Source organism: Clupea harengus, chromosome 8 (genome assembly GCF_900700415.2).
Source record: "Clupea harengus chromosome 8, Ch_v2.0.2, whole genome shotgun sequence".
NCBI lineage: Eukaryota > Metazoa > Chordata > Actinopteri > Clupeiformes > Clupeidae > Clupea > Clupea harengus.
The window spans coordinates 21,219,254-21,242,979 of record NC_045159.1 but is presented as its reverse complement, the minus strand read 5'-3'; the positions used below and the strand labels follow the sequence as shown (position 1 = coordinate 21,242,979).

The following is a 23,726-nucleotide window of genomic DNA, read 5'->3' as shown; positions in this document are numbered from 1 at the left end:
TGGGCATGGGCTTCACCTCGGAGGAGATCAAGGACTCTCTGCTCAATCAGAAGTACAACGAGGTGTCTGCCACCTACCTGCTGCTGGGCATCAAGACTGAGGTAATGCTCCCCGCGGAGGCCGGTGGGCGCAGTTCCCACAGACACAGATGTATGCAGTCAGTTCCCACAGACACAGATGTATGCATTCAGTCCCCACAGACACAGATGTATGCATTCAGTCCCCACAGACACAGATGTATGCATGTGTTCCAGCGCTTGAATGGATGTAGACGTGTATAACACCTCCTACATCCCAAACACTGCTGACACTCAGTGGCACTCTGTCAGATTGATTAGAGGTAGTGCTCTGATTTTGCTCTCAGCAGGTCTACTGCTTACTGTAGCTGGTGCGGTTGTTTTCTCAGTTTTTAAGAGTCTTTGGATAAAAACGTCTGCTAAATGAATGAATGTAAATATAATGGATGCGTAAGTCGATAGCAATCCATGTAATTGTATGTATTGTTTTTGTTTATTGTTTTTGTTTACTGTTTTTGTTTAGGACGGCGCTGAGACACGGTCTGGCAGTATGACTCTGCCCCGCGTGCGACCCAGTCCCATCACCAACGGAACCAACAAGCACCCGTCCGCCACCGGCTCCTCTTCATCCTCCTCCTCCTCCTCCCACAGCAAGACACCACGCAGCAGCTCCACCTACCACCGGCAGAGACGACACAGCGACTTCTGTGAGTGCACAGGACGGTTTTACATTTTAAAAGTACCTAGAAATACTTATATGTGGTAGCATTTAAAAGATGGTTTCTTCATGCACAGCGACTTCTGTGAGTGCACAGGACTCAGACGGGTCCGGACTGGGTTACACATTTTAAAAGTACCTAGACAACAGATAGGGGGTTCTATATTATTACATATCAGTATTTCTCATATGTGGTAGCATTTAAAAGATGGTTTCTTCATGCACAGTGATTTCTGTAAGTTCACTGGGCTGATCTGGGTCTTGATTAAGTTTTAAAGTGTAAAAGTACCGATACAACAACACCTACGTCTACAACAGAGGAGAGATTATATGTGTGGAAAAGCTGTATCATATGCAGTGATGTTTTAGAAGATACTTTCTTCATGCACAGTGACAGGACTGATCTATATTGTAGCCTACAAGCTCAACAGGATAGAGAGTTGAATTCAGTTTTTTTAAGGTTCCTGTATGTGCTCTGTGTCTCTCATGGGCCCAATATGGATTTTGTCTTCATATAATTCTTCCTCCTGATGCATTGCTTGGTAACAGTCCTCATTACCACCCTCTTACACCTCGTGCTCTGTGTGTGTGTGTGTGTGTGTGTGTGTGTGTGTGTGTGTGTGTGCTTGCAGGTGGGCCCAGCATGCCGGTGATGCACCCGAAGCGGAGCCCGACCACAGGCGGGGACCGAGACCTGAGGGAGAGCCGCATGCCCCCGCGGAAGGCCAGCTGCAGCGTGATGGGCAGCCGCAGCCTGCCCCCCTCCAGCCCCATGGTCAGCAGCGCCAACAACCCCAACAAGGCTGAGATCCCAGACCGCCGTAAAGAGATGACCGCCACCACTGTGAGCTGGGGACAGTGGGCAGGGAGTAGATAGATAGATAGATGGATAGATAGATAGATAGATAGATAGATAGATAGATAGATAGATAGACAGACAGACCGGCAGGCAGGCAGGCAGGCAGGCAGGCAGGCAGGCAGGTAGACAGGCAGGCAGGCAGGCAGGCAGGCAGGCAGGCAGACAGACAGACAGACACACAGACAGACAGACAGACAGACAGACAGACAGACAGACAGATACATGAAGAGAGGAAGATAGCAAGAGAAAGATAGCTTATGTAAAAGAAGGAGTGAAAGTGACAAAGCTGAAAGAGAGAAGGGCACACACAGCTGATGCAGGGGATGATACACACACCATGAGTGAGGGAAGGACCGAGCGTGACAAAGGGAGAGATAGATAGAATGAGAAATACAGCACATGTGAGGTGAAATAGTAGAATAGATTTAGCATATAGTTAGAGCTGAAATAGAGAATGTGAGAGAGAGAATGAGAGAGGTAGAGAGAGACAGATAGAATAAGTGAGTGGGAGAGAGAGAGAATGAGTGAGAGAGAGAGAAACAGATAGAATAAGAGAGTGAGAGAGAGATAGAGAGAATGAGTGAAAGAGAGAGAGAAAGAGAGAGCGGGTGAGAGAGAGAGAGCAATGAGAGAGAGAGAGCAATGAGAGAGAAAGAGAGTGACAGAGAGAGAGAGAGAGCAATGAGAGAGACTGAGATCTATTTTGTAGATGAGAATATTATTGCTATTTTAACCTCAACGGTATCAGTTCTGGCACCAGCACCTTCCTCTGAAACTTCGCAGGTGTTGCCATGACGCATGTTTGCCAGCTGGTGGTATTTGTGTCTCTCCTAAAGTGGCAATACTGCAGTGCGTGTATGTGTGTGTGCGTGTTGGGTCTGCTAGAGTCTCTAGGAGGGTATCACAGCCACAGACCATTTCAAGATACACAGAATATGTTAGATGTGTGAATGTTTAAAGCACATTTAAATGACATGGAAATTAGACTACATTGGAGCAAATTAGATTACATAAGAGAGTACAGACTCTGAGAGGCAGGAGGTCAAGAGTCGTGCAGCAGTTAAAAGCTTCCCCCCACACTTCTGTTCCTGCTTTTTGTGACTCATTTCCAGGAAGTCATCCAAAAAGCTTCCCTCATTTTCTGAGATATTCTGTTTAAACTGGTTGATATGTGCAGTCCTGTCTTGCATTTATATTTACGCCAAGTGTCTTACAGTACAGCTCAGATGTCCATTTGTCTTCAGCATGTTTGCTCTCTGGGTGTCAGACTTCTGACGTGTGTGTTTTAGCACGTCTCTCCCAGTGCCTCTACTAGTGAAGACACAAACACACATTTGATTTCTCACCCGTCTGAAGTTGAGACACACATGTGTTCATGTGTTCAGTAGGAGGGACAAAGATCGGAAATCTAATGTAGCATTTGTCTTGTTTGCGTGTGTGTGTGTGTTTGTGTGTGTGTGTTTGTGTGTGTCTGTGTGTGTGTGTGTGTGTGTGTGTGTGTTTGTCTCGTGTGTGTGTGTGTGTGTAAAGAATAACATCCCAGGCAGTGCCATGACTCGCCGGAATACATACGTCTGTACGGACCGCTCCAACACAGACAGACACTCACTACTGCAGAACGGCAAAGAGAACAGGTGAGTCACACACACACACACATACACACACACACACACACACACCCAACAGACACACACACACACAAACACACACAACACACACACACACACACACACACACACACACACACACACACACCAGACACACCAGACACACACACACACACACCCAACAGACACACACACAAAAACACCAGACACACACACACACACACACACACACACACACACCAGACACACACACACCCAACAGACACACACACAAACACACCAGACACACACACACACATACACACCAGACACACACACACACACACACACACACACACACACACACACACCAGACACACACAGACACACACACGCCCCACACACACGCACACACACACACACACGCACACACACACACACACACACCATACACACACACACACAGCAGACACAAACACACACACAAACACACACATACACACCGGACACACACACACACACCCACACACACACACACATGTATGCATGCATTCAGTCTGCAAGCTTATCATAAGATAGCCCTCTATATTTATATCCACTTATCTGATCTGTTCTCTCTATCTTCCTCTCTCTCCCTCTCCTTCTTTCTCGTAATATATCATACCTCTCCCTCTCCTTCATTCTCTCTCTCCTCTTCTCTCCTCCCTCTCTTTCTCTCTCTCTATCTCTCTTTCTCACAAACCACCCTCTCTCAACACCTTTAATTCACTCTCTCTCCGTTTCTCTCTCTCACCACTCATCTTCCTCTCTCTCCCTCCTCTTTCATCCTCTCTTTCCCTGCCTCTCTCTCCCTCTCCCTCTCCCTTTCTCTCTCTCTATCCCTCTCTATCCCTCTCCCTCTCCCTCTCTCTCTCTCCATCTCTATCCCTCTCCCTCTCTCTCTCCCTCTCCCTCTCTCTCTCCCTCTATCCCTCCCTCTCTCTCTCCCTCTCCCTTTCTCTCTCTCTCTACCTCCCTCTCTCTCTCTCTCTCTCTCTGTCTCTCTCCCTCTCCTTATCTCTCTCTGTCTCTCTCTCTCCCTCTCCCTCTCCTTATCTCTCTCTACCTCCCTCTCTCTCTCTCTCTCTACCTCTCTCTCTCTCTCTCTTTCTCTCCCCTCCTCCTCCTGTCCTAGTTCTCTGTCTCACCGGCTGCCTCCCACCTCTCCGTCCACTCTGAGCATGGCGGGCGCGGGCGCGGGGTCCTCGTCCTCGTCCTCCGGGGAGCGCTGTCGCCTGACGCGGGGCTCCACCATCCGCAGCACCTTCCACGGGGGCCAGCTGCGCGACCGCGGCCCTCCCACCTACGGCCCGCCCCCCACCTCCCCGACGCTGCCGTCCCACGAGGCCGCCGCTCTCCCCCCCCACGCCCGCAGCCGTGCCACCTCCAACCTCTTCAGCAAACTCACCTCCAAACTCACGCGCAGGTAACGGGGCCCGCAAACCAAACCGTCCAGCAACCCCTGCGCCCCGTAAAAAAGGCAAAACTCACACAGAGACTGCTGAGAACCCACCTGCACACACACACACACACACACACACACACACACACACACACACACACACATACACGCACGCACATACACACGCACACACACACGCACATACACGCACAAACACTTACACAAGCCTGTGTGCACACTGAAAAAACACAACAGCATTACATGCATACTGAAAAAAACCAATAGGAGGTGTTGTGATCTGTGTGTGTGTGTGTGTGTGTGTGTGTGTGTGTGTGTGTGTGTGTGTGTGTGTGTGTGTGTGTGTGTGTGTGTGTGTGAGTGTGTGTGTGTGTGATCAATGGCAATTTCCAAGAGTGCCAACAACAGAGGGGGATTACTCCCCCCTCCCCCACAGCCCCCAGAACGTGATTTGTAATGCAGAGGATCTCATATATGTGTTTACTGGGGCCTGCAGGTGATGTATAAGTGTTTACTGAGGCCACAAGGTAAGCTAGAACTGACTAATGTGTGCATTAGATTCTGACATGGGGATGGTGGACGGTCTCGCCCACCATCTACAGCATCTCGGTGCCGACCTAAAGGGTCAATCTGGACAAAGGGGAAATGTAGAGTTAATATGGATAATGGGGAATTGGAATGAAGGCGAAATAAAGGGTTAATTTAAATAAAGGGTTAATTTAAATAAAGGGTTATTTTAAATAAAGGGTTCATTTAAATAAAGGGTAAGTAGAGAGCTAATCTGGATAAAGGGGTAGGTAGGGTAGTAGAGTGTGTAGGATACGTGTAGAGCACCAGGGCCTCCATATGTAGGGCAGTCATCTGAACACGCTTGGCTCCTTCAGTCGTCTGTCAGAGTTTGGCTTCTCCTGTCTCCATGGTAACCTGCCCATTGTTAAGACACGGGGCCCCAAAAGGCTGGCCCTGGGTAGGGGGGTCGTTGAAGGATACCTGATGTGGCATGAACTGTAAAACGCTCCTATGTAAATGCTGTTCGTTTACTATAAACAATAAAACATGTGACATCATACCTGTTGCCGAGTTGATAGTTTGAATTCCATTTCCTTTGTTTGCAGTTGTGCATCTTTTTGGGTGGTTGAGTCGAGCTCCAGTCACACTTAACCAGACTCGTCTGTCCAAACTGAAGCCCGTCCTTCCCTCCCTAGGTCCCGATAGGAGTCTGTGTGACTGCAAAGCTTTCTAGACGTGACGTGACGTGTAGACTGTGCCTCTTACCTCTTCTCCCCTCCGCACTCAACTCAACTCATTTATGTCATTTTTTTACCCGTCTCTCAGTCCTCATGGCTGCTCTCTCTACCAGCTCCTCCTCTCTCGGAATACTTACTTCCTTTCTTCTTTCTTTTTGTTTCTTTCTTCTCTTCCTCTGCCTTCTTGTCTTGTTTGTCTGTCTCTGTCCCTCTCACATGCTCTGTGTCCCTCTCTCGCTGTCTCACACGCACACATCCTCTTGGTCTCTTCCTCTATGTCTTTCTCACTCATACTTTCCCTCTCTTTCTCTCTTTCTTCACTGCCTGTTTCTCTCGCTCTCTTTCTGCACCCCCTCTCTTTCTTTTCTTTCTTTCTTTCTTTCTTTCTTTCTTTCTTTGTCTCCCTCACATTCTCTCTCTCTGTTATCCTGGCTCTCTCAATCCGTATCTCCCGCTCTCTTTCCCTATCACTCACCCACTCTTGCCATCCTTCACTCTCTCCCCCTATCACTCTCTCTCTCCCTCCCTCCCTCTCTCTCTCTATCTCACCTTCTCTCTTTCTCTGTCCTGTCTGTATGTGTCAGGGTCAATCTTGACCCTTCTAAGCGCCAGGGCTCAAACAAATCAGTGTCGGGTTGCACCCTCCCCCAGGGATCCAAAACAGTTAGTAAGTCCCCCTGTCTTTCGCTTCTCTGCCTGTCTGCCTGCCTGCCTGCCTGTCTGCCTGCCTGTAGTTGCATATCTACCTGTCTGCCTGCCTGCTACCTATCTCTCTCTGCTAGTTTAATATCTATCTGCCTGCGTGTCTTTCTGTCTCACTGGTAACCGCATGTCTGTCTGCCTGCTCGGCCTGCTGTCTGCCTGCTTGCCTGTCTGTCTCTCAGTCTGTTGGATGTGGAGTGATGGAAGGATGTTGTAAATATGCCTCACAGAGGTTGATTGTATTTGATATGAAGAAGGGTCACGCTTTGATGGGTTTGTTTGTTTGATGATTGGTGTGTTTGTTTGTTTGTTGGTTGGTTGGTTTGTTTGTTTGTTGGTGTATTTTCAGTATTTTGACTGCAGTGAGATATCCTTCATCAAAGACAGTGTCTCATTGAGCTGAGCAGTGCAAATAACCAAGCCTGAATGCACTAGCTAGTCCACTTCTACTGTGGGAAGACTGTGTTCCTCGTGCTCTCAAAGAGTTATTTGTCCAGCGAACAGAGAAATCAGTCAGCACTAGAAAGTTATCCACGATCTTATCCTGAAAAGATCAGTCCAGTACTAGGGAAGCTCAGAGGACCATCTATTCACGTCAGGCAAGCCCTGTCATTTCCTGAATCTCCAGGCATAATACCAACTCATTCATTCCTGACAGTCAGTGGGTGGACAATCATTCTTGAGAATTCATGAAAGGCCCAAATATGACAAGAATAAGCCTTTGGAATGGGCAGACTGTAGCAGGGGGCAGGGTCTCTTAGGCAAGACACATGAAGATGTCAATAAAAACATCTATTCAATGGATTTAGACTTATTTAAGTGTAAATGCCAACAGTAAAGCATCTGCAGAAACAGAAGTAGAGTGTTGGGTGTAGCTCACATCCGTACATCACGTATGGGAAAGGCTTTCTGCTCAGCTCACTGATCTGAAAAGCTGATGCTTTCCTCATCTGCCTTTTTAGCCCATAAACATTTGTCGACCAACGGTAAAGTCATAATCCATATCTGCTGCCACTGCTCTCATCTGTGGGTCGTGTGGTTTGTGTGTGTTTGAAGTGTGTGTGCTGGTGTATGAACTTCATGTGCATGGTAGTTAGCATGCGACCAATGGTGTGTGCTGTTAGAGTTTCATTGTACCTTATTATGGAGACTTCTCCACAATGTAATCCTCATATTCTTTATCTCTTCTTCTTCTTCTTCTTCTTCTTCTTCTTCTTCTTCTTCTCCTTTCTCTTGTTCTTCCTCTTTCTCCTTCCCTTATTCTCAGGGTCGCAAATGAACCTGAGGGAGTCAGCCGACCTCCGGTCACAAGGTCAGTATCCGCTGTCATCCATTACGATGGTAATATGAGTGATTCCACAGACTGAGTACACACACATCCCTCACAGAACAGATTCAGCTCTTTCAGATCAGCAAGGTTTTCTTTTAGTCTATATTTTGAGGGTCTAATCATAAGTATTCAAATCTAACTTCTCTTGATTTTTGTTTTGCTGTGTTGTCCAAGGACTTTGAATTGTTGCACTGTTTCACAAAATGTGATTTCTAGATCAAGAATGAGCAATGATGTGTTGCTTTTTGTTTTCTGCAGTGATGTTGTTAATCTTGCTGTCTGTCTCTCCCTTTCTCCATTTCTCTCTTCTCTCTCTCTTTCTCTCTTTCTCCCTCCCTCCCTCTCTCCTCTCTCTATCCCTGTCCAGTGGCCATCTACCTGGGCATTCGAAAGCGCCCGAGCCCCGGTGCGTCGGAGGCGGGGGCGGGCGTTGGTGGGGGGGGGATGTGAGGGGCCGTGCGGCGGCGGCGGCGGCGCCCCCCCCCCGCGCCCCGGCCGAGGTGGTGCTGGCGGTGCGGGAGGCGGCGCGGGGCTGCGGTTGCCAGGTGCGACACACGGGGCCCTTCCTGTTGTGCTGCAGCCGGCAGGCCGAGGGCGGCGCCACCGTGGCCTTCCAGGCGGAGGTGTGCCAGCTGTCGGCCGGCGCATCCGAGGCCAACGGCGTGCGCTACACCCGCCTGTGGGGGGCGCCGTTGGCCTTCCGCCACCTGGCCACGCAGATCTCCAAGGAGGTGGAGCTCTGAGAGAGAGAGAGATGGAGGAAGTGGGGTGGGGAGAGGTGCATTCTGGGAGTGGGTGGTCGCCACACTGAGGCCAGACTGACTCTTACACAGGCCTCACCATTCACGTCGCAACGCCCCCCCCCACCCACCCCTCCTGGCCCCCCTAGCCCTCGTCCGTATCGCTGTAGAGAACTCCCACAACCCCCCTCCCCTCCCCCTCCAAATATAACCCCCCCCCCCCCCTCCCTCCACCCCTTACCCCTACCAAACCACCTCAAGGGTATATAGACTTTTTAAGACATCCTCTAAATTCTCCTCACTCTCCTTACAGTCCTCTTCTTCTCCAAACACACACACACACACACACACACACACACACACACTCTAGAGAGGAACATCACCGACCTGTAACGGACATGCCACACACATAGAGAGCTTACACTTGATTCTCTGTTTAACACGCTGCAAACACTCGAAACCACACACACACACACACACACACACACACACACTCTCACCCTTTATCCTGTGTTTCTGCACTCGACTGAGTTACACCGAAAACACGAAAACATCCCGCTGAGCAACCTCATCTTCTGGACCGAGATCCAGTCTGATCTTTTTTAATTATTATTAATTTATTCATAATTATTAAGACCTCTGTTAGTGATAACATGATTTTATACCACCTCTATTTATAATTCCTTCCACTGTTGTCATCCTGCTCATCTTACTTCATATTTATGTGGATATCTGTTGTGTTTTTATGTTTTGCACTGATAGTTCAGCCCTCACTAAGACCTGTTGTCACATGTGGATGGTGTGATGCACAAATATGAAGCCAGTAAACTTGCGCCTCTGCATGGATGTTACATCATGAAGTCTGTCTCTCCACTGTTCACTCGTAACCTTTTGGAAAACAAGCTGTCCAATAGGTGAGAGGGAAACAAGCTCTCCAATGGGTGAGAGGGAAACAAGCTGTCCAATGGGTGAGAGGGAAACAAGCTGTCCAATGGGTGAGAGGGAAACAAGCTGTCCAATGGGTGAGAGGGAAACAAGCTGTCCAATGGGTGAGAGGGAAACAAGCTGTCCAATGGGTGAGAGGGAAACAAGCTGTCCAATGGGTGAGAGGATTCGTGGCTTACGAGAAAAGAAACCCAAGCCCCACAGGTACCAGCTGAGTCTGGCTGAACTCTGCCTCACGTCTGGCCCAGATCTGGCCCAGACGCGCTCCTGCCTGAGGGCTCTTGGGGTGTTCATGTGTGGGTAAAGCAGGCCCACCAGGGGCACAGATGAGGCCGGGCACAGGGGCACAGATGAGGGCCCAGGGTATGGGATAAAATACTGTGTTGGAGAGGAGAGCTGGTTTGCCATGTGCAAATGGAAGGGGGCGGGGTCCTTGGGGATCATCTTGTCCCTGGGCCCGAGCAAGACACGCAGTGGGCCTGGGTTTAAGACACACAGTGGGCCTGGGTTTAAGACATAGAGAAAAAAAAAAGTCCCCAGTTTTCATTGTAGGGCTTTATAGTTGAGATAAACATTGGCCAACATTTCCAACTACGTGTGTGTGAATGATTTCATCATGCTTAGGCACAATGATATATATTTTTTATACATTTCTTTTGGGGTGGGGGGCATTACAACCAGTTTCCAATCTAGAGAATCAGATATTAAACTCAGAGGGTTTAATGGCTGTTCCACATACAGTGTTGCTATCGAGCTCGTTGGGGTAGAGGGTCCTGTTCTAGAGCACAAGAATTCCTGTTCCAGAACTCAGAATTGGTGAAATCCTTGATTGATGTGTTTGTATGAACAGTAGCAAGGTATTGTCATTCCTCATCTGTCAATATGGTGAACAATTCTGATCATCTTCATTTATAGAATGCTAGTTTCGTGCTGTTAGTTGGCTAAATTCAATTTACTGAGTGATGCATATGAAAGTTGTCAAAGCACGTTGAGCTCAGACACTTTGTTGAGTTTCGTGTTAAGTAAGTGTCTATTTGGTTGGTTGGAATCAGGTTGGATTGAAAGTTCCCTGAGTATTTTTTTAAGATGGTGACTGTGTTGCGTAATCAGATACACTCTTTTCCTCAGCTTTGTACTGTCCCGAGCTATCAGGGTCGTGTCATGTGTCGCAGACCTTATGCAGTTGTAGACAAAAGCTAGCTTGTAACTGCAGAGACAAGCAGAGCAGTATCCATGTGAAAGCAAAGGCCTTGTAACAGGAGACACCACACCAGTGTTCTGTGAGTGATGTGGTGGTGCTGTATAAATATGTTATCAGTGGGATTTGGTTTGTTTTGTTCTTCAGACCTGTGAAAGTCCTCCTCTTTATTCTTCTAGAACAGGGGTGGGTGGTGTTAGCCATAAAGGAACAGGGGTGGGTGGTGTTAGCCATAAAGGCCTGGTCTACCTCCTTTTTTAAAAGACAAACATATGACCAACAATCTGCACACCTGATTCCAATCATTTGAACTGAACACGTGTTCAGATTCGCTTTACCCAGTGTCCGGTCACTGGGCAGACTGTTCAGAGTCCGAAAATACCAAGTTGATTTGATGACGTCGTCTCGTCCTCTTGTTGAGAATGATGCCAGATAATGAGTTGGTCCTCACATAGCCTTTGTCCTCGACTGCCACCTTCCATTTGTGAAGCGTCCATGTCACAACTGGGGAGCGTGTGTGGAGACTGTCCCCTCTACCTGAGTTGATGGATAGGTATTGCTGACTTGGATCAGAATTCTCATACAGTTTCAAAATTCCCTTTTAAATAGTAAATGATGACAGTTTTAGGTGAACATCCTATTTGGACACCCAGTGGTTGACACTGAGATCTAGAGTTGATCTAGATTCTAGAACATGCTTAGAATGCCTGAATGGCTACACTTCCTCAACCACAACCCCCTTCCAGCATTCCAAAGTGCTCTCCATGGTAACCACTCCATGCAGACAATCCATGCAGCCTTCAGATTATGCAGATCCATTTAAAGACCAAACCAATCCCCTCCCCTCCCACCCACCAAATTCTCCTCTTTTATGTCAGTCTTTGGCATTTCAACATTGCACAAAATCACTCCACTAATGCTGGCTACAAACACACAACCAATGCCTGGTCACTGTAGCAGTGTTTCACATGATGCAGTACTGCAGCTAACCCTTGGCACAAGGAAGGTTGAAATGATAGTGATGAACATAACTGAACATGGCAGTTAGTTTTATTCCCCCCACGTAAGCATAATCAAGAACTCTAAAAGAGATACAGCCATGATCTGGCTCTGATCTGGCTCTGATCTGGCCCTGATCTGGCTCTGATCTGGCTCTGATCTGGCTCTGATCTGGCCTTGATCTGGCCTTGATCTGGCTCTGATCTGGCTCTGATCTGGCTATGATGCGGCTCAGCACCTGTTGGCAGTCCTCTGGACTCTGGGTTGTGGGCTGTCATGACAAAGAGGCAAACAAGAGAGGAGGGAGAGCAGGTCCATGCGCTGGGCTTAAGAGGAGAGTAGGTCCATGCGCTGGGCTTAAGAGGAGAGCAGGTCCATGCGCTGGGCTTAAGAGGAGAGCAGGTCCATGCGCTGGGCTTAGGAGGAGAGCAGGTCCATGCGCTGGGCTTAGGAGGAGACAGGTAGCTGTGGTCAGGGCAGATTCTATTGACAAACCCCTCCTCACACAGCCTCAAAGAGGAAATGAATTTGATTGAACGCTTCTTTACATGTGGCAGGGATTTGCAAGTGTTAAATATAATGGACTAAAGACCCGTGTGTAGGGTGTCTCGGGTGGCACTAAACTGTGTTGTGCACCTTGCAGATAGAATGCTATCTGTAGTGAGTTTTGTTTTTGTAATCATGTTTTTGTGCAATCACACTCTGCCAAGCGAACCATTTTTACATCTTGCAGCTGTATCCATTCATCCATTCAAGATGCCATCATGGTCGCCAAACACATTCAGTATCTTTTACTGAACATCACATGTCCATGTACCTCTCTGCGTGATTGGCAATGCCATGTCTTTGAAAATAATATTACTGTGCCCCCCCCCCCCCCCCTCAAGCCAAACACACTTAGAAAGAGCATTAACTTTCTATTCATTTCAGAGCATTTCATGAAAAGCACTTCTTCCACCACTTGATAAAGCAATTTATGATTTTATGGCCGAGTTACACTACTACTTATGTGACAGTGAAGAAGAGGCATGGTAGTAGGGTCCTTATATATATTTCAAAAAACGTTTACTGCAGAAGTCTACTTCTTGGCCTTTAAGGTCCTAAGAGTACTGTTTAAGTCTACGTCTTGGCCTTTAAGTTCCTAAGAGTACTGTTTAAGTCTACTTCTTGGCATTTAAGTTCCTAAGAGTACTGTTTAAGTGCCTGCGTCACAGGCAAGGACAACTTTAGACAACCTTTGCATGCGGTCCATCAATGACATTACTGTACTGTTTCAAGTGTTGACATCTGTAACATGAACAATGGAGTACAAATTAAACAGACAAATTGTTCACATGATTTAATGCAGCCAAAATATGTTTCCTGAATGGGTCACAAAAGTGAAGTGCCCTTTGGACTTTCAGAGCAGAATATGTGAAGTTGGGCTCACAAATTAGGGACAGACAAAGAATTTTTCCATTAGACTATAGTTCTTTTTAATTATGAAGGTGAACAATAAATTCATTATTATTGGAAACCGCACACTCACCAGCCAGGTATAAACAGAAGGATTGAAGGCAAGTAAAAGTATTGTCCTTCGTTATGTTACAGGACTCGTTAGGTACATAGCCCATTTTCCATCTGATTGATAGACTCCGATCAGTTATCTCCTGGTCTTATAACACACTTAAGAGTAGCAGATAGGTGTTGCTTTGGCAAATCTTAAGAGTGGTTTCATGCACATAAAATGTTGCCCAGGTTTATTGCACAAGATTTCTATCGGTCTTTATGTAGTATAATCTCTGTTATTAAAATGACAATTCATGATCTACTCTTGTACGACACGTTTCATTTATTTATGAATTTATTGGCCTTATTGTGTTTCTGAAATATTTGGTTTTGTTTGTTTATGGAGAATTTGACTTTTTGAAATTATTCAGCTACTTTTTTTTTGTGTAGTTGGTTGACCAAAAAAAGTATAAATTTATCGAAGAAAAGCCTCGTCATCATGTCATAATATGACAGGGTTAGAGTTAGTGGAAAAGCCTCGTCATCATGTCATAATATGACAGTAATATAAAGCTCCAAATGTTCTTATCTATTAAGCCAACCTTTTAGATATATTATGGGATGCATTACAATTTGACCCTCTGTATAACTAGAGGCTACAATGTGACAATCAATTTGACCTCTTCACCAGGGCATTTCTTAGTTCAATCCTGTGTCTTTCTTTCAATCACAGTACATCATGATAGATGTCTCTTGTTGTAGAAACCTGGGACATTTTTATGTTTGTCACTAAGTAGGCTTACTATTCTAAACTTGTAAAACTTCATCTGGATTTACCCAGTATTCCTTCATCGGTTTTAGTATATAAATATATACAGTATAAAGTATTATTTTTATTGATGTCATTTACTGGAGGCACTAACTTACTGTTTTTTTATTTCACCAAATGATCACTTACAGCTCACACAGTACAGCAACATCATTGTAGGACAATATGCAGTGTTGACACTGCTCCAAACTAGACTTCATTGAAATCTTTTGTATTATTTATAGAAATCCAACTAGTAAATCAGACCTAGTTTATAGTTTATGCCAGACTGTGCTAGGAGTGGTTGCCATGGACACTGAACATGTTGAGGAGTAGAAAGCATGAAACAAATCTAATCTAACCTAATCCGACATAGAACAGAAAAGCCATAAATCAGAATGGATTGTTTCACATTTTGTCATTATATCTTCACCTAATGATAAAAATGACACTCCATTTCATCGCATTACCAAATGGGCTCTGTGAGATGGTATCAGACAGTGGTGCCTTCAGATTGGGAGTAAAGTATTTTCTCCACCTGTAGACTAAGTAGGAGGGGTACTTGTTGTGTAACACTGTGTTACTGGTCTGCAAGGGGAAAACAAACGGATCGGTCCAGTGTGTGAAGTAGCTGAAATATTAGTTCCTGATCAGAGAAGAATGTCAAGGAGGGACGGAGCACCTGCCTCTGTCAACACTGGACGTGTCACTGTCCCATATAGGTGCTCTTTCTGAACACTGGACGTGTCACTGTCCCATATAGGTGCTCTTTCTGAACACTGGACGTGTCACTGTCCCATATAGGTGCTCTTTCTGAACACTGGACGTGTCACTTTCCCATATAGGTGTTCTTTCTGGCACCGCTCGGACCCAGATGTGGCAAAGGCCTTTATGGTGGGCCCGGTCCACCGGAGTCAGATGCTTCTTGTGTTTCTGCTCAGCGGTTCTCTGAGTCGTGTCTGATGACTCCCTGTTCTCACAGAGGCTGGTGTTTGTGGACAGAGCCAAGCCTCCCCCACTGGAGGGTGCAGCGTAGGGTTAGACTGGGAAAGAGACGCCCTTGGGGACTAATCATCAGAATAGAAGTCAGAATGGGCAGGTCAGTCAGAGATTTTGTGTTTGTTTTGTTAACTCAGAATAAATGTTTAATTTTCAGGGAAGCAAACAAACCATCCAAACCAAGTCATAACAGGATTCTGACACCAAATAATATAGATGAGTTCCTGTATTTATGACCATCTTGTCTTGTCTTGTCTTGCCATCATTTAAGTGCAGTAAATGCAGAGTTTTCTGCCTTAATGTTTTGGAGCCAGCTGTGTAACTGTTGAAATGAACAGATCACTGTACAAAGAAAGGGTGAGCTGTTAGATCATACCACAGCAGAATAGATGATGGTAAGGTGTGAATGTTTGTGTGTGTGTGTGGCCGGGGGTTCCTGAAGAAAGTGAGTATGAGTGTTCATTGCCACATGCGGATAACAAGGGAGATGTGTGTTTTGTATGTTTATGTTTCTGTATTTTGATGACGCATCTATTAGGCCCTTTTTTTTTCTTACTGTAATCCCTGACCACCACGTCTCTGAGATCGTCTTCAATCTCAGTCCAGCACTGTTCGCTTTTCTTGTTGTTTATCTTTATTCATACTTCTTTTTACTACATTTTCTTCACGTTTCTTTCTGAAATCTCACGGAAGCATTCATCTGCTCTGCCAAGCACATCACTGGATCACGCGGGACCTCGGCCTGTTCTCCAATGTCAGGACTTCTGTAAAAGGCGCAAAGCCACCTCTACACAGCCCATATTTCACCCACTCGGGACTCCCAAGGTCCCCGTCTTTAAATATTGTTCATTATTAGATCGCGATGCACTCGCATCGACTTGAAATCTGCTGCACTCCTCGACGTCATGGGCTGCACTGCCCAGATGCTACCACAGGAGGGCAACATTGTCTTAAATGTGAACACTTCAAGTTGTGGATATTTGCACAGGTACTTAATTTATTTTCTAGAATAATGTCTTTAACGAACATGATTTATATCAGTCCAATTAAGGCTGTATATAAAAAAAACATATGATTATAGTCTGTAATTTAGAACTCCAGGTTTACTCTTAGCTAGTACAGAGGAAGTACATCTAGTTCTTAACCAGTTTCTGTCTGTGAATAAAGAGAGACGGTCTTGATTTGCAATTGTGCATGACTTCAGAGGGCAGGTCAGACAAGGATAAAGCAGTGTACATTTCTCTCACACAATAGTCAGACAGGGCATGTATGGACAAACAAGCAAACAAACTAATTTTCTAAAGCTGTCTCCCAGAGCTACCCGATGTTATGCTTTTGATCTCTCTCTCTCTCTCCCTCTGTCGCTGTCTCTCTTTCTCTCTCATTCTTTCTATCTATCTTTCTCTCTCCTGTGGTGTGTGCATGCATGTGGGGGAGGGGTGGATTCTAGGAGTTTCTGTAGCCATACCTTTCCTGGAGTAAGCGGACCCCATGCGTGTACATCTGTGTGTGTGTGTGTGTGTGTGTGTGTGTGTGTGTGTTTGTGTCTGTATCTGTGTGTGTGTGTGTGTGTATGTCTGTGTGTATGTGTGTGTGTGTGTGTGTGTGTGTGTGTGTGTGTGTGTGTGTGTGTGTGTGTGTGTGTGTGTGTGTGTGTGTGTGTGTGTGTGTGTGTATGTCTGTGTCTGTGTGTGAGAGAGAGAAAGAGAGAGAATGAGACTGACTATTTTGATTTAGTGATTGCCTTTCATGAGATGTGTTCAGTGTACACCCTGCAAAACCAATACGTACATGGGAGATCAATCATTGGGGCAACCGTCTATTTCCTTGAGGCTTAGTATTATAAGTGATGTGCACTGTTTGCAAAGCTCTTTCTGAAAAAAAAATGATCTAATATGCAATACAGTATATGGAGCCTGAAGGGACGAGAGGGCAGCAGTCAAGAGGTCGCTAACAGACCTGCTCCATCCTAAATGTTGGTGTGTAGACACACGATACACGCAGGGGCCCTCTGGCACCAGACTGTGGAAGGATTACAAAGATGCTGAAGAGAAAATAAACTTCACAAATGTTGGAATGGTTGGTGTCTTCCTGGTCTTTCTTTTTTTGAAGGTGGAGAAAACTATGTCATTTCCTGTCACATTCTAAGGGCATAACTTTTAAAGTTTTAAATGCCTTCCCAGCCTGCTTGCCTGCCCTTGGCTACTGGGCTGCACTGTGTGTGTGTGCAGTTAAGGTCAGAAATGGAGCACATCATGATGGTTTGAATTTTTGACACGGGGTTCATTTATTGTATCACAGTTTGATTGAATACTTTACAACCAAAAGTACAAATTTAAGGTGAAATGACCACATTAGACACAACTGTGTCTGTGGCATCTGATCCCAGGGTGTTACCGATTGAAAAGAGAGCGAATGTGGAGGAGGAAAAAAAGTGGCATTGACGAAAGAAAAAGAAAAGATCAGACGAGAGGCAAAGGTGTTCAGTAGGACGACAGAGCAGAGTCAAGAGTCTCTGATGTAGAGCGGCGGTTTCCTCTGCGTTCTGACGGATTGCACGATTCATTGTAGAAAACAAGCAACACAAAAAAGAGCACAGGCATGTCCCTGTTTACTTCTGGGCGGGGATCATGCTATCGATGGCCTCTCCCTTCTCCAGTTTCTTCTCCATCTCAACCATGAGCTTGACACCATCGACCACGCACTGCACCTGGGCGACCTCGGAGGAGCCGATACGATCAGCGTTGGAGATGTCAAACACTCCACCGACAGAGGCGGTGTCCACACCACCTAGAGGCCGGAAAGGAAGGGGGCAAAGGAATCAGAATCAGAATCAAGTTTATTGGCCAAGAGGGGAGGAGTGAAGGGCATGTTTGAAAGAGCCCTTCAAAGAGAAAGTGTGACTGACTCTGGAAACAGAGGTCCTAATCTGACCACCATGTCATACTTCTCCAGTCGTGCCTGATGTGTGGGCTTTAACTGTCTGTCTCTTAAAGCTGCGCTTTAAAGCTCAAATATGTCTAAGAGGTGTCCAGTTGTGAACAGGTGTGTGGACTGTGCTAGGTGCAAGTATGACTCAGGTGTGTGTGGAAGGGTGTTCTGTGCCAGGGGCTGAGTGTGTCTCAGGTGTGTGGAGTGGACAGGTGTGTTGACAGGTGTCCTGTGGCAAAGGTGGAGTGTGTTGGGCGTGTGTGTGTGAGTGCCGTACCTGTGCCACGCTTCTGCAGACGCAGCCTCTTGAGGATCTCGTCGAACTTGGCATGGGTGCTCAGCTTGGGCAGCTTGACATGGACTCCGCCACGCAGGCCAGTGCCCAGGTTGGAGGGGCAGGTCAGGACGTAACCCAGATGCTCGTTCCACATGAAGCAGTGGTTGTGCTTCTTGAAGACATCCTCAATCTGAATGGAGAGAGGGAAGGAGAGTTATCTACCTCTTCCATCCTTATATACACTGATTAACATTCATTATCCGCTTAATACGTTGGTCTTTAAAACTTTGAGGGGGAGAGTTCTACAAAACACATAAGCCATGCTCTGCAGAATAAAGTTTCATTCAGTGCAAATCTGGAATTTACCTGCCTGTCATGTGAAAAGGTTTTGTGAGTCAATCATTGCGTATAGTCACTATTCTATTCTAATCTATTATAATCTTTTCCAATCCATTCTATTCTATTCCTATTGCCATTGCTATACTATTCCAATGCCACATTTGTGATGACATTCTCCTGTGAGGGCCAACAGACAGAGAGACAGACAGACAGACAGACAGACAGGATCACCCACCTTCTTCAGGCCGGTGCAGAAGCGCTTGAACACCTCCTTCATGTTGCCACCCTGCTCCATGGCGATGACACGCAGATGATCCTCCTCATTCACCCACACCAGGAAGGTCTTGTTGTCGTTGTGCCTGAAGGGGGCGCACAAGAGCAGGTGAGCAGATGAGCCCAAGGTCTGATTGGACGATATCAGATAGCACTGGACTATGGAACGGAATTGGCCCTGATCTCATGTCAGTTCTGGCTCATAAATACTCTTATACTAAGCTGGTTAATTAATGTGTACATTTCAAAAATACTGTGTTTAGCTGGGGCAGAATAGCCGTAATTGAACTTGCAAGTTGAAAACATGTGAATGACAACATAGAATTGAAAACATAGATTGGCAAAACTACATAGATCTGTGCCAGACATTAATTGGCTATCTGGGCTTGCCTACACAATATACACCAAAGGTGACTGAACCCCATCAAACAAGTTGGTTTTTCAAACCCACCCCCTTTTTTTCTCTATGGCGTGTTCGGTGCCTGCTTACCAGATGCCGCGAGCATCGGGCCAGTCACGGGCCATACCAGCGGCGATCAGCAGGGGAGACACGGGCTTGTCAAACAAGAAGTGGTCGTTGATCAGCTGCTCCTGCTCGGCATCGGTCATGGACTTCAGGGGGTAGTACTTTCCCTTGAACTCTCCGTCCAGGCTGTTCAGGGCTGCGGGAGAAGGAGGCTGTTAGAAGGGAACGTTCTCTGTCTGGATTTCAATGCATCTCAGTCATCTACAGGCACGGAACGGTAGCTAAGTGAAACAACTCGACTCACCCTCAACAGAGTACTTCTCGACGATTCTGCGCTCGCCACGGGTGTTGTGGGGGGGCAGGGCCAATCCCTTGATGCTGCGGCCGGTACGCACGCGGCTGGACAGAACGTAGTTTGGGTCCAGGTCATCACCACCCTGTTTTTTTTTTTAAACACAAGAATACATTTACTTCTGAATACAACACTGTTAAAGAGATCAGGGCCAACGAATGAAAAGGTTCCTGGTAACCTGGGAATGCTTCTATTTCAATGTTTCTAGTGGACAGCATTATTGTCTTATGGCATACACCTTATGGCAACGTGGAGACGGAACACTGACGGTGAACTTTTAAATCTGTTGTACCCAAGAATGGTCTTGGCACCCTTCGTAAACGAACTCACTTATAACAAGACAAATGGAAAAGTTTGTTTCTGTCACTTTCAAACGGTCTTACCTTCAGATTCTCGAAGTTGAGGTCAGTTGGGTGCTTGTCAGTGGGCTTGTATCCACCATGACGATCGGAAATGATGGGGTCGAAGAGATCCTTGAACACCACGTAAGACTCCTCATCACCGGCAACGCAACCGACGGTCATGATGAAGGGGTGACCTGACGGCAATAAAATAAATAATAAATAAATAAATACTACCACTTCTACTACTACTAATGTGACTCCCTCTACTACTACTACTACTAATAATAATAATAATAATAATAATAATAATAATAATAAACATTATTCTTCTAGCACCTTTTATACTATAATCCAGATCAAGGTGTCATGAGTAGAAATAAAATAGCACGTAGACATAGGTTATACTGTGAATTCTGCTATCTGTTATGACCAGAGCGGAAACATAACAAAATAAGGGCACATATGAAGAACAGGAGAGTGCCTGTCTGTCGGCCTGCTCAGAGAGCAGGCCCTCTATGGTTTGTGCCAACAGAGCTGACCCTATACCCCTTCATGAAGTCACTCTTGGTTAAATAGATGGTCCACAGGCAATGGGAGCGAACGAGAGGAGGCAGTACTGATTGTTTTACAGGGCTCTTACCTGGGTTATCCACACCGGTCTGGATGACGTCGTCCAAGGTGAAGCCAGTGGGGGTCTGCTTGTCCCTGAGCTTGGCGTACATTTCCTTGGTGAGGACCTTGGCCATGTGGTTGTTGTGCTTGGCGAGCTCGGGGAACTCCTCCTCGCTCTTAAAGTTCAACTTAAAGTTGTTGTGTGTGTTTCCGAAAGGCATGATTGCGTTTCTTTACTGCAGGGAAAGAGAAAAGATTCACGGTCAGAAGAGATGGTGTCGGTATACCACTGATAAGCAGGCTTGGGCTAAAAATAAGTTTGCTGTTCTACAACACCCCCCCACCCACCCACCCCCCAACCTTCTGCACTCGGCTCTTTGAGAGAAGATTTTGTTCTTCACGCAGATTACTGAGGAATTGTCAGTGAAAATCTGCAAGCATGGAGGGCTTTTGATAAGATTTCTTTTTCACTCTGCCTCACATGAAAGCCTGTGAACAACCTGAAATATTATCATTCTATAACCCCCTGCCATTCTATAACCCCCTGTCATTCTATAACCCCCCTGTCAAAGTCCACAATTCAAACTTTTTTTGTGGAAAATTCCTATCCTGGCTTTAGTTTCCCATCTTGCTTTTGAGGCATGCTGTGGTAAGAGGTTGGGCGCCGCCATCAGACTGTCCCTTATGACAAAATGGCACCCCAGGAAATTACACATTAGTTTCCCTATTAACAAGTAGTTAAGTATTTATGATTAAATGCCACTATTACAGTAAACAGACAGTAATAGACCTTTACAAAACAGAGAACATTGCGTAACCAAAACCTCAGAGTTAGAGTACTTTACAAACAGCCTTCAGAAAATGTTAAAACTGAATGACCAATTCCATTGTATAGCCAGCCCCTTAGTATGGCTAATGCTGGTCTTAAATCTTGACGAAGACAAAGCCTTTGCCAAATGGCCGTGCATGCATTGGGTTGCCCCACGCCCGCGCTCCCACCACAGCGTAACCTAACTACCTCACCACCTTTGACAGAAAACATCAAATGCATTTGTTCAATTCTTAGAAGTCACAATCAGTGCTGTTTCTGGAAACAGCTGATGCTAACAGTAACATCTCCCCCCCAAAAAAGCATTCACTTCAAGTCTATACTGTTTGATCTCCTTCTGGCCCTCTACTCTTCGACTCAAAACCTGACTCTGAACACCTTCTGCAGACAGTAATGACCTTTGCACACATACAGCTGCCATGATCACCAAAGTTAGACTACAAGAATGCAAGATATATAGACTGAATACCAACTGAACCCCTCAGAAGAGGGAGCGCTCCTGCCCCAGCGCCCTACCCTCAGTAGAGGAGGCGCCCCAATACTGTTTGGGTCTGAACTGCTGCATAGCGGCACAACTTCATAGTCGGGGTCAAATTTGAAAATGTTCCTTAAAATCCTTAAAATCCTTCATATTGCTAATTTCCTCAAAGCTTGCAATTACTGGTATTGCACAGACATGGACAACGGTGTTTTTTTTTTTTTTTTTACCTTTACACGATGCAACAGAAAAACGGTAACAGTCCTTGGGATCAGATTCTGTTCACCAAAGCCAAAATAAGGGTCACCCAGTTTGCTACCTCTCAGCCCTCAGCTTATATACCAGGCACTCCATCTGCCATTGGTGGAACCATTTTAGTGCCTGCTGGCGTGGGATTGGCCACTCGCTGTCTCTGATGCCCAGTTTAGTTTTACAAAAGGACCCCACGACGGTGGCGGCAGCTGTGCGCTGCCCCTGCGGCCCACCCCCCCCCCCAACCCCACCACACCACGTGTGCCACCCCCATACATAGCACTGAAGCAGGGTGGGGGGCTTGAGTAACACTCTCTAAAACAGCTGAACGCTGCTTTTGCCAGGCATACCACAGATAGTACAAGAGCAGGCGTCAGTCACAGGGGGTGGAAAAACCTCTCTCCGTCTCCATCCACTCACACACACTCCTGCACTCCCCTTCCTTCTCATGTCTACATGCACCTCAACCACGCCAAACAAAAGCCCATTCAGGGGCCGTGCAGCATGCATCTAGAGTTGTGTGCATGTTGCATGTGGATCTGATCTGTGCCAAAGCTTGGACACGTTTAAAACCAGCTTGAGAAGTTATTGTTATACATTGGCTTTTCCTGGATTTGAACTTTTAACCATTTTTCAGTCTGAGGTTAGGTTTTCATTTGTGCTTGTGTCAGTCTGAGATTTGCTCTGGGGGTTTTTGGTCAAGTTCACTTTTTAATTTGTTGTTCTTTTTGGGGTTTTTCCTGTTTTTGCGGAGCCCTTACTAAGGGCCATGGGCAGACGTGGGCACACCAGGAACTGTCCCGTGCTCCCAAGAAAGATTCCCGTGCTCCCAAGAAAGATTCTGGTGCGCACAAGAAAGATTCCCGTCGTGACGAGAAAATATTGTGTGTGCATGAGAAGGCTTCCTGTTCTCAAGAGAAAGTATTGTGTGTGCACATGATATCTGGCACACACAATACTTTCGAACCAGAATGAGACTGTTTTGCATGACCTTGAATGGAATGACTCACATTACAAGTTATGAGGGAAGTGAGGGGTACCCCATGATTCCACCCCATAGGCCCCCCTACCACGAGGAAAGACCTCCCTCCCCCAAAATACACTCACGCACAGATCAAATACACACAACACAAACAGAACAAATGAAACAGCCATTTTGTTTGCTTTTTAAATATATTTAGCCTAAATAAATACCACAAGTATATTAGTAGCTCAATAGAAACTCAACAAAGCAACAAAAATAAAATATTGTTATTTTTGTTATTATTTATATAAAAACAAAAATGTTTATTATAATATATATTATGTTTATTTACAGAATTTCTGATAACGCACTTGAACATACTCAGTATATAAATTACTTATTCTCTGCTTATGACTGCTTTGCAATGCATCCTGGGGAAAAAATCCTCAAACAGTTAGCAAGTGGTGGGAACCTGTAAATGTTTATTTACCTCCTTGCTATGCTATGCTAAAAC

General features: G+C 46.0%; 3 protein-coding genes and 1 long non-coding RNA gene across 6 annotated transcripts in view; 3 read left to right on the top strand and 1 right to left on the bottom strand.

Moving 5' to 3' along the window:
• Window positions 1–8,007, top strand: part of LOC105890451 (MAP/microtubule affinity-regulating kinase 4) — a 35,605-nt gene extending 27,598 nt beyond the window's left edge. For 2 of the 3 annotated variants that reach the window (XM_031572309.2, XM_031572308.2), the window contains exons 11-16: window positions 1–101; window positions 541–724; window positions 1,368–1,579; window positions 3,125–3,228; window positions 4,355–4,645; window positions 6,471–7,799. The exon at window positions 1–101 is cut by the window's left edge and continues 9 nt beyond it. In XM_031572309.2, the coding sequence (XP_031428169.1) occupies window positions 1–101; window positions 541–724; window positions 1,368–1,579; window positions 3,125–3,228; window positions 4,355–4,645; window positions 6,471–6,711 (1,133 nt within the window). In that variant the 3' untranslated portion in view covers window positions 6,712–7,799. Of the gene's footprint in view, window positions 102–540; window positions 725–1,367; window positions 1,580–3,124; window positions 3,229–4,354; window positions 4,646–6,470; window positions 7,800–7,855 lie in introns of those variants that run through there. The other variant, XM_031572310.2, reaches the window with a different exon arrangement.
• Window positions 8,008–8,141: 134 nt separating this feature from the next.
• Window positions 8,142–8,667, top strand: LOC116221558 (serine/threonine-protein kinase MARK1-like). Its single transcript, XM_031572725.2, has 2 exons — window positions 8,142–8,155; window positions 8,286–8,667. Exons 1-2 carry the CDS (start codon window positions 8,142–8,144, stop codon window positions 8,659–8,661), a joined length of 390 nt encoding a protein of 129 aa, XP_031428585.1. The 3' UTR covers window positions 8,662–8,667.
• Window positions 8,668–8,704: 37 nt separating this feature from the next.
• LOC116221506 lies at window positions 8,705–12,254 on the top strand. Its single transcript, XR_004164158.2, has 2 exons — window positions 8,705–12,112; window positions 12,143–12,254. It is a non-coding gene; the product is annotated as an uncharacterized LOC116221506 (long non-coding RNA).
• A 5,103-nt stretch (window positions 12,255–17,357) lies between these two features.
• On the bottom strand, window positions 17,358–22,343 carry ckma (creatine kinase, muscle a). The gene is made up of 8 exons (XM_012816506.3): window positions 22,227–22,343; window positions 20,718–20,925; window positions 20,117–20,271; window positions 19,686–19,818; window positions 19,406–19,577; window positions 18,878–19,001; window positions 18,304–18,493; window positions 17,358–17,885 (listed from the first exon to the last, which is right to left on the bottom strand). The coding sequence occupies exons 2-8, from the start codon at window positions 20,908–20,910 to the stop codon at window positions 17,707–17,709; spliced, it is 1,146 nt and encodes a 381-aa protein (XP_012671960.1). The 5' UTR covers window positions 20,911–20,925; window positions 22,227–22,343; the 3' UTR covers window positions 17,358–17,706.
• Between the last annotated feature and the right edge of the window lie 1,383 nt (window positions 22,344–23,726).

Bases quoted from the DNA above. Each gene is read 5' to 3' on its own strand.
- ckma (XM_012816506.3), bottom strand. From the start codon at position 20,910: ATGCCTTTCGGAAACACACACAACAACTTTAAGTTGAACTTTAAGAGC. The intron at 18,494-18,877 runs GTGGGTGATCCT...CTCTCCATTCAG, and splicing joins TCTGCACCGGCCTGAAGAAG to ATTGAGGATGTCTTCAAGAA. The intron at 17,886-18,303 runs GTACGGCACTCA...TCCGGCCTCTAG, and splicing joins TCTGCAGAAGCGTGGCACAG to GTGGTGTGGACACCGCCTCT.